Source organism: Nilaparvata lugens, chromosome 3, assembly GCF_014356525.2.
Source record: "Nilaparvata lugens isolate BPH chromosome 3, ASM1435652v1, whole genome shotgun sequence".
In the NCBI taxonomy this organism is placed as follows: Eukaryota; Metazoa; Arthropoda; class Insecta; order Hemiptera; family Delphacidae; genus Nilaparvata; species Nilaparvata lugens.
Window position 1 is genome coordinate 7,661,636 of NC_052506.1, and position 10,842 is coordinate 7,672,477.

General features: G+C 33.4%; 1 protein-coding gene across 1 annotated transcript in view; it reads left to right on the plus strand.

The window, feature by feature from the left end:
* LOC111057459 (coatomer subunit beta'-like) overlaps nt 1–10,602 on the plus strand; it is a 51,639-nt gene extending 41,037 nt beyond the window's left edge. The window contains 4 exon segments of the mRNA XM_039425455.1: nt 1,648–1,855; nt 4,757–4,862; nt 6,206–6,468; nt 10,326–10,602. Coding sequence (XP_039281389.1) covers nt 1,648–1,855; nt 4,757–4,862; nt 6,206–6,468; nt 10,326–10,361 — 613 coding nt within the window. The 3' untranslated portion in view covers nt 10,362–10,602.
* The last annotated feature ends 240 nt before the right edge of the window (nt 10,603–10,842 follow it).

Sequence of the window (10,842 nt, forward strand, 5' to 3'; positions counted from 1 at the left end):
ACCCTTTGGCATCCACTGGTTCTATTTAATAAAAATGAAATACATTGAAACTCTCACAAGAATTTTTTACTGCTAATTATAATATAATGTAATTATATTAATATAATGTAATATAATTAATTAATTATAATATAATAATTAATTAATAATAATTTAATAATAATAATTAATTAATAATAATAATTAATTAATAATAATTTAATAATAATAATTAATTAATAATAATTTAATAATAATAATTAATAATTTATTAATTTATATTATTTATTATAATATAATTAATTAATTATATAATATAATGTAATTATATTGCTAATTATATTATAATGTACATTTCAAATTATTGTACTATTAAGCATGATTTTATTGTTTCACTCAATCACTGTTCTGCTTTTTCACTTGAAACCACTTGCACTACACTAATTCAAATGGCTTCCTTCTTTTTGAGCCTCCGCACCAATCCTTCGTTGTCTAGCAGCTGGATTGCCTCGACGTTGTTGTGTTGGTGAAGGCGTGCTTCATGACTAACAACTAAATGATAATAGAAAGTATTATGAAGAAGAATAAGAATATCTTTGTTATAGCAATACTATATAGTAACTCATCTATAATATAATAAAGGAAAGAATTAGCTTATACGCGTACGGTATAGAAAATTCACGAATGATGCATCATCAGGTCTAAACTACTTACTCAACTGAAATTTTGCATATCTTATCTATATCTATATATTATATAAAAGCGAAATGGCACTCACTGACTGACTGACTCACTCACTCACTCACTCGCAGAACTAAAAATCTACTGCACCAAAAACGTTCAAATTTGGTAGGTATGTACAGTTGGCCCTTTAGAGGCGCACTAAGAACGGATTTGGAAAAATTTCCAAAGATAAGCCCAAAATCTGCGTTTTTTAGCGTTTCTCAGCTTTATCGAGAACAAATGAACAAAAAATGTTAAAATTTAGTACAAAAGCTCAGCTAGGGTGTAATAATGTTGTGTAAGAAGGAATTTGCAATAACGTCAAAGATACGCCCAAAATTAGCGTTTTCACAGCGTTTTTTTTTTTTTGCTTTTTCTCAGCTTTATCGAGAACAAATGAACAGAAATTGTTCAAATTTAGTACAGAAGCTCAGGTGGGGTGTAATAATGTTGTGTTGGGAGGAATTTGAAATAACGCTAAAGATACGCCCAACATTAGCGTTTTTCTCAGCTTTTCTGCGTTTTCGCAGTACTTTGACTTTCTGATGGAATGAAGCATGCTCAAATGAAAAGCGCAGGCGAGCGAACGAAGCGAGCCCGCTGATCTCATTTTTGGACGATCCAGTCGGGGGTCCAAATCCCAGTCGGGGGTTAGACGGATATGGCGAACGAAGCGAGCCTGACGCTAGTAGATTATATAGTTTTAGTACTGAACGACCAGGTGTAATCCGTGAATCACAAAAGTCAATTATCCAACCCTCTAGGATGATTGTTTTATAGTCCCATGCTGAAAGTTTTATCCCATCAACTTTACTTTGAAGTCTACAGAAATTTTCAATAGAAAAATTGATTGGAAAAATATAAAAAATACAATAATTTTCCATATATTGTCAAAACTACGTGATTTTTTAATTTAAGCTAAGTAATGTTTTATTTGAATTTCAGGACATACCTGCCAAGCCACATCTCGCGAGTGGTGGGTCTTTGGAGAGAGTCGCTGTCGAAAACAAGCGAGAAGGCTGGCCAATCACTGGCCGATCCCAAAGAGTACGACAATCTGTTTCCCGGGCTGACCGATGCGCTCAAAACTGAAAAGTACCTGCAACCTGAGAGGGTCAGGCTGCTACCGGCGGCCGCTTATCCCAACATTCCAGTAAGTTCTGTTCCAAAAATATCACCTGGTTTCCATTTAGAAAAATTTCATCGTGTATAGTTGACCGAGCGAAGTGAGGTTTGACATTTCTCTTAATGCTTAAATTTTTGAATGTTTATATGTTGCGCATTTACGGCGAAACGCGGTAATAGATTTTCATGAAATTTGACAGGTATGTTCCTTTTTTAATTGCGCGTCGACTTATATACAAGGTTTCTGGAAATTTTGCATTTCAATGATAATATAAAAGAAAAAAGAAAGCCTCCTTCATACGCCAATATCGGAGTAAATATCAGACTATAGAATTATTCATCATAAATCAGCTGACAAGTGATTACACAGATGTGTGGAGAAGCCAGTCTATTGCTGTATTTCCATAAGGTCTATAGTTCCAATCAGGTACTTGTGGATGAGAATACTGCGTGAGAATACTGTTCACAGAACTACTAGTTACATTAATATTGTATATTTGCATTTAGGTTTCTTTGGTTCAGGCATCAATCAGGTTTCATTTAGGTATCAATTCATTGTTTGTACTTTGATTAGACTCCTTTCATTCATTAATTCACGTACGTTCTTAGCGAAGCACCAATTACAAGAAACAATCAGATTTTTTCAACTATAGTGAGGTCTACTTTATGATGGTAGTGGAGAAATATAGGAGAACAAAGTTGCCGATCCTCTGCCTTGTCAATGATTTCTATGGAGGATAACTGATACCGGTTTATTGATGTAATATTAACTGTTCATTCTCGTTTAATATAATCAATTATATTTTATCAAACATGAAATTTTATTTTTTCAATAATTTCATAACCAAGATTAAATATTTTTTTAATAAATTATTAATTCTACATTGTTGAAAAACGATCCGGCAATAGAGCAAAGCGAGAAAGAGATAGCGCTATCCGCTTTGTTGAATGATATACAAGGATAGCAATACCATTGCTGATCAAACACTTCCATTATAACGTGGACCTCACTATAGTTGTATTTGTTGATTGTAATTGAACATTGAATTATTACCATCCAAGTACTAGTCTGGAATGCGTAGATTATCTAGATTAATTGAACAATCTTGATAAACCAATTGATTATAACCAACAATATGTCTACTTTGATTAAACAGTTGATCCCTTAATTGAACAATCTATAGCTCGTGCAAACCTAAGTTGACAGCACGGGGCTTTTCATTTCATTTAATTTAATTTTTTTCATCCCACTGACCACCTATGAAAGGGGTATAAGGATTTGTCAATTATAATCTAAGTCGTCAATCTTTGCATTCTATAATGCAAAAAGAATTCCTCACTGGAATAAGGACAAACCTGCAACAACTCCTCCCTCACCTTAATTCTGAACTTTTCACCTGTAAGAGCTTTTATGCGTGTTGGCAATGAATTATAAAGCCGAATTCCTGCACTCTTTACCCCCCTCTCATACATACCAGTTCGATGAATGTCGTCTCTGAGGTTTTGTCTATATCTGGTATTGTATGAGTGGAACAACTCTCCTGTATTGAACCTATCTTTATTCCTATCAATAAAACAAAGAGTCTCTAAAATATATACACCTGGTAGTGGGATAATCTTTAACTCTTTGAAATAATCTCTACAACTTGCTCTAATAGATTCACCCACCATCACTCTAACTGCCCACTTTTGAATCCTAAATATATGAATTGCATGAGTTGAATTGCCCCAAAATATAACACCGTATGAAAGAAGAGAATGGAACACAGCAAAATAAACACTTCTAACTGGGCTTTATGACCATGCTATTTCTTACAAGAATAGAAGCGCAATGTTTCCTTATTTCTGTCGATTCTATCAAATTTATGCTCTCTCTCTCACACACACAAAAGCAGCGCACAGACTTATGGCTTGTGTAAAATTTATTTATTCATTTATAAATTGGTAGATACAATATAATTCTCAACTATGAATGATTGGAAAAGGAGCAACATGCTTAAAGCCCAAAACTGTTCCTTTCCCAAATTTAGATAGAGATCGTCCAAAAATGTGTCTGCACTGTACACCAAAGTCCAATGCTGCAATATTGCAATATAAGGTTTGCATAAACATCGAAAATTATTGATTTTTCAACTCCAGTGAACAATATGAAACCGCTTTCGGTACTCTAGATTTTGGTCTATTAGCTTCTTCAATTGTAGCCAGCTTCTCTTGATGACTATAGTCCATAAAAATTACTTTTACTTGGAGGGACATGCGCAGAAGAGAAAGGTAATGTATACAGCGGCGGCGATGTTACCATTCTAAACCGGCCAGCGTTCTCTAATTTCTAGTGAGAGTTCAAGTGCTTACGAAGTGCTATACACTCACGAAGTTTCCTCTATGAAAGCACTGAGTCGACTGAATCTAATCGACAAATTGGCAACTGCGCTACTACCTATGATCTATCACTGTAATTGGCTGATCTCCCTCCATTTCTCTGCTCCGCATATTCCTCCAAGTCAAAAGTAATTCTGTATGGCTTAATTCTCGAAATTTCTCTGCATAATCTACCATTCAATGATTGAATGATTTTATTACAGCCAGAAAATACATACAGTACACTAGGCCATGTCAATACAATAAAATTTCTAACAGAATTACAATAACAATACATAAATGAAGATAATACACAACATGCAGTGCAAGAGCAGGCTTCAAAGCTATTCGGTTTTCCAAAAAATAAATAAATAAAAATAATAATAACAAATAATAATACAGAATGATATCTCAGGTATCAGTAACTGTGATCTTCAATCGTACCCTTTAGCGTTTCTTTGAACTAAGGAGCTCCTGGTCAGAACTCTTCAATTATGATGTGGAGAAATGTTAATGAGTTTTTTTGAACGAAATCAAACTTTTTTAATGTTATTATTTGTGTTTATTTTAGGCGAACCACGTTCGTAATCCTATTGAAGAAATGAAAGCAGCTGAAGCCAGTGGAAGATTCAGCTATGACTCCTCCAGTAATCAGTATGCCGATGAGTTTGTTCTGGGTAATTATGTCTGACTATTTTCGTGTATTTAGTTGTAATTTAATCATTGTATTCCTTATTTAATGGACGTTTGCACAGTGGAAGTTTAAACTAAATTTTATTTTAAACTGAATTTAATACGTATCAAGTCTCGTTTGTTAAAATTTGTTTCATTTTTAGTTTAAGCCACCAGCTGACTAAATAAATAATCCGGGTACGCTATCTAAGGATACAAACTTTAACACTTTCATATTTTTATTCTATTCTACGTCCAGGTCTTTTGTTCTATTAAAAGATTATCCTTATTTCCATTATGCAATCTATTCACCTCAATTCTTCATTATCATTACGTACGTTTATTTTCAATTTGAATACTGTTTTCAATTTTGAATCATTAATAATTATTTTGAAAAACCAAAAGTCTCTCTTCTCAATTTTTAGCTTGAAATTATGTTCAGTAATGATTTTTTCCCCCTTTTGCTTCTCAAATTCCTCCTCATCTTGTTAATCCTTCGACTTCCAGCTCATTATGTAAAGCAGTTTTTTTATTAATTATTACTGAATTATAAATTCAATTTATGCAACTCTCCAGTAACATAATTCTGTTTTTATTTTAGTTCTATAGTTTTTGTAAAATAAATTGAGACTTGGCCCTTCATTCGAAGAAATTACATGGTTGCCAAATCGTGTAAAATTGCAACTTTCTCAAATTTTCAATTCAACGTCAGAATTGGATGTAGAATATCATAGATAGATATGTAGAACATCAATATATCAAAGTACTTGATAATTTGTTCATTGTGTTAAAGGCTGTGCAAAGACTAAAAATAGACTTTCTACTCGTGATATTTTTCAAAGTTTTTCGATTTGTATATCATCAAGCTATCAAAATGAAAAAGTTTTCTTACGAAAACATTTATTTTCCTTACTATTACTTTTTGAGATATGAGCGCCTGAATTTTAAATTTTTGGGACAAGAACATTTCAAATTCGGTAAGATATGAGATAAGATAATCCATGAGATTCAAAGGATGGATTCTTCATGGTATTGTTGATCTAGTTAAAGTATAAATATCTCCAGTAGAAAGTTTATTTTTAGCCTTTGCACAGCCTTTATGATCTGTAGCCCTGAAGAGAAGAGTGAATATTCATTATTTTTTCACGTTTTGAAGATTTCTGACACCGAAAAAGAGTTTTTCTACTTTATTGGTTCAAGCTATATGAGTTCCAAGTATATTTTCATGTGTTGTTTATTTAATTTTATTAGTCTATTATGTTATTTCATTTCCATTGTGTATTATTTTTTCATTTAATTTTGTTTATTCAGTTGTCGTTTGTGTCTGACATGAGGTTGACTCTTGCAGGTGAACAAGTAAAAGATGTTTCAGTGCCTCAATTAGAGTCCCCCCCTCCCGCCAGCTTATCGGAACCTGCCTCCTCATTTTCAGCGTCGCAGTCACTTCAACCTCCCACCCCCACCCCCACCCCCTCGGCCCAGCTGATCCGTGAGGAGGGGAAGGGAGGAGTTGCCCCCAAACCGCAGCCGGCTCCCCCTGCACCCGACGATGAGGATGATGATCTGGATTTGGAGCTTGAGAATATGAACCTCGATGATATTGATCCTTCTGTGAGTAGCACTGATATCACAGTTGATGATTTGAAACATTGATGCAGTGAGTTGCTTATCAGATCTAGAATGGGGACGCAGTAGTTCATTGACCTTCAAATAAATCCTTAAACCTTGGATGTTTCCTCTTCCTATGATAATAAACGCAAATTGGAGAGGCCAAGTTGTATAAAATACAGGTCATGACTCAATCCCGTGATGCATTGCAAAATCGCCACTTTATGGGGTCCTAGTTCACCAATTTTCAAATTGATCAGCTGTTATCATTATAGATTGATAATCATGATGTGTTATTTTGTTACATTGTTCATGGAATACTGCTTGGCTTTGAATATTGTAAAATAAATTCTTCCCACAGAATAATGATATTTAGATTCCAACTAGGAACTGAATTGTTGATTTTTAGATTGGGAACTACAAACTGTTTTTGAGGTTAACCTTTTGTCCCAATGCCTTATGAATCATGAAAAGTTACAGAATAAGAACAATTTTCAATGATGAAAAAATTAATTACTAAACTATTTATTATTGAAATTTTATTAATGAAAAATCGAAAACCTGAATCTACATATTATCTGAACCAGAATATTGTTTTTAAAAAGCATAATGCATGATTTTGTTATGAGCAGATTGGAATATTTCAAATGTACCGCCATGAAGACCCCACATAATGGCCGCTCCATAAGGAACACGAGTGTCATGACCTGTATTTATAGACCTTGGGAGAGGCGGGTGATGGTGGCTCCATCTTACTTACTTCATACTTACTTACTTCTCTCCTTAGTCATGACCAGATAACTGGATTGAATGTGTCAGAAAGTAGACCTGACTTGGTCCTTGTCGTAGAGTTGACATATAACTATGTCCGTAATAAACACTTATTTACGTTTATAAACTTGGTCAAACATATAAAAAACATTTAAGAATAGTAATATTTAAACTTTTTCAACCTATGAGTGAAATTGGTAAATTTCAAGCAGTAAAAAAAGTTCAAACAGTTCGTCTGCTTTGTGTTTGTTTACATATTTAAATGTCATCATAATCTGACTTCTCATTAAAAATATTTTTTTTAAATTCAGTACACTTTTTTAAATCTGGAATGGACATCAGTATTTCAAGCACCAATTCAAGCCTTCACTACTTACTGCGGTGGCCACTCGTACCCCAGTCGGTACTTGGCCTCATCAACTAAGCCTCTCCAAAAGTTTCGGTCACCCGCGTCCTCCTCTTTTAGGCCCCTCCTCATATCTTTCCGGACCTGGTCCCACCATCTAGTTTTTGGCCTTCCAGCTGGTCTCCTTCCTATAGGATTATTCCTCAGTACACTGTTTGTCAGAGCGCTTTCTTCTTTCCTCAGAATGTGTCCCGTCCACCGTAACCTTCTGCTTTTAATCTCACCCACTATGTCTGCTTCATTGAATAATTGGCGTATTTCATAGTTGTGCTTGATTCTCAAAACTCCGTTCTCTAGTGTTGGGCCAAAAATTTTTCGAAGAATCTTGTTTTCAAAAACAATGCTCTTTTTTTCTTCTTTTATTCAGTATCAATGTTTCTGAAGCATATAGTAGGACTGGTCTTATGATGGTTTTGTATAGTTCAAGCCTTCACTAAACCGTTGTAATTGTACGAGTGACGAGTATTTGTTTGTTTTTCTCTAAACATAAATAAAACCTGATTTTAAAATTGTCATAAATATACAGTATGATTGACACATTTCCAATATTTAGAATAAATATGCAATTTAAAGCTAGAAATTTACCAATTTCACTCAGAGATGGTGCCACCATCACCTGCCTCACCAATTTGCGTTTACTATAATAGTAGTTTCCTATATTTGTTTCTTGGAGTTAACCTTCAACTAAATACTTGAAAATTGAACGTACCCTAATTCCTTGATTCCATGTAGTTTCATCTTGAGTCTTGGATAACAAAACTGTAGTTCCTATTTATCAAACAGCTGAGTTTATTGGGAATAGTAAGCATGCATATATCAATTGATGTACTGAATTGATGGTTGAGTTGAAAGCCACTGATCGGCGAGTGAACGATGAGACCGGTGAGTGAACGTGGCTCTGAACGAACCACTGTTTGGTCGTTGAACGATGCATAGACTCACATGCAGCGCTAGTATACTTGGAATTGAAATCGGCCATTGAGGGGACAACCTGGAAGATTATTACATACTAAAGATCTTGGAGATCTTTGTAATCTATCATATTACAATATATACATATATATATATATATATATATATATATATATATATATATATATATATATATATATATATATATATATATATATATGTATATATATATATATATATAGAGAGAGAGAGAGAGAGAGAGAGAGAGAGAGAGAGAGAGCACATAACAGAAGACACTTTAAAGTTTGTAATATAAATTAAAACAGGAGACACGATATAAATAGATTGAAAACACTTAAAAACTTACATTAGAAATGGGGAAATTTTCGGAGACTGTGTCTCCTTCCTCAACCGACTTCTCCGAAAATTTTCCCATTTCTAATGTAAGTTTTTAAGTGTTTTCAATCTATTTATATCGTGTCTCCTGTTTTAATATATATATATATATATATATATATATATATATATATATATATTATATATATATATATTATATCTCGCGCTAAAATACCTCAATTGCAGCCTTTAGTTTCAAGTGAGAGCTAGCATTGGGAAGGCATAGGCATTGTGAGTTTATACCTCTTCAAGGTCTTTGGTCTGATAAGAAAAAATACGTCATATCCGGTTCGTTCACTGATCAGCTCATCATACTTTTCTACCGATTGAAAAGAACGTAAACAGAGTAGCTGAACGTAAACAGACATGGCTGAATACGAGGTTGTTTACAAATAATGGACTCCATTATTATTTTTTTTTCGGGAGCAGAGAAATACATGATTACATAAATTCAATAACATTTAAAATGTCTTACAAAGCATTCAAAACAACTCCAATCACTTGTTGGTTTTCCATTTTAATTGATTATACAATTAAATAGGTTAGGTTCTAGTTTTGTTTACAAAAATATAAGCAGCAGGGAAAATTCTGTCAGTCATAACTCATGAGCAACCGTTCAGCCACAGAATACATACAGAATGGAAGGTATCAATCTAACCAAGACCACGACACGTGACTGCATCATCTTGTTAGAAATTAGAATTACTGCTACATTTTCTTTCAAGATTGCGGATTTTGGCGTCAGGATACTAGCCGAGTTTCCATTCTGTGGTTCATTCTGTGATCACTAATCTGTCATCAGGTTTTTTACTGAACGTAAAAAAACACGATGGAATTGATCAGTGGCTTTGAACGCAACCAATGTTGATTATTTCCTATCAATATGTTGTTTCTCAATAATTATTGTTGACGAATACTCATTAGAATCTATTCATATTGTGTTCAGGCTTCGTGTTGGCTTTTTTGCTATTTTAGAACAAATTAAGATTGAGCTTATCTGCAATATTTAGATGAGGAATATTTATGTCAACTTTCATGTCTTTCTCAAAAATGATAAATTTATTAATAAGTTGACAGTATTATCTCAATGTAATTTGTTCCAAGTTGTGGCAACATGGTATGCCAACATCAATCAAAATAGTCTCCCTGACTGTATTTAAATCATCAAACAATTGGATATGCCCTATTTTCAAATTTGAACTTAATAGTTATAGGTTTCAGGTGTAAAAACAAGGTGGAACATTAATTTCATTATTCATGCAATGTTATTTATTAGAGGAATCTTTTGTGTTATCAGAATTTCTGGAGAATTTGAAATAATGCAAATGTTTTCAGAAGGTTCTGTTAATCACATGATCCATCTCTTTGTTTGCAGGATTTAAACTTGGAGGAGGATCTTTTAACAGATTAAATTATTTATTCATCTGGAAGGACAATTCCATCAGTTAGCACTTGTTGATTTTTTATAAAATATCTTTTACATCATTAGTTATCTATCATCTTGCTTTGCTAAATATTATCATTAGAATGTATCATACATTATATATTATATAATTTAAATGTTGTAAAAGAAATTTATATGTCACTGTAGTGTTGGATTCATTTACATGTAAAACCTAAGTCATTAAAGGTGGAGGAATTTTTGTATCAGATGCATGACTTATTTGTAAGGATATCCAGAGTCTAGTAGAGTATTTTCCATAAAGTAGTAACCTTTTAGAAACTTGTAGCTTCCTGTTACACTCTTCCTTTCCTAAGGTCCGGTTACACAAAAGTTGTCGAATTTTTTCCGTGATCAAATGCCCCTGGAACCAATCAGAAGCCTTCTTTTAAAAAAAGCCTTCTCTGATAGGCTCTTGTGGAATTCAATCATGATTAAAATTTAACAGGCT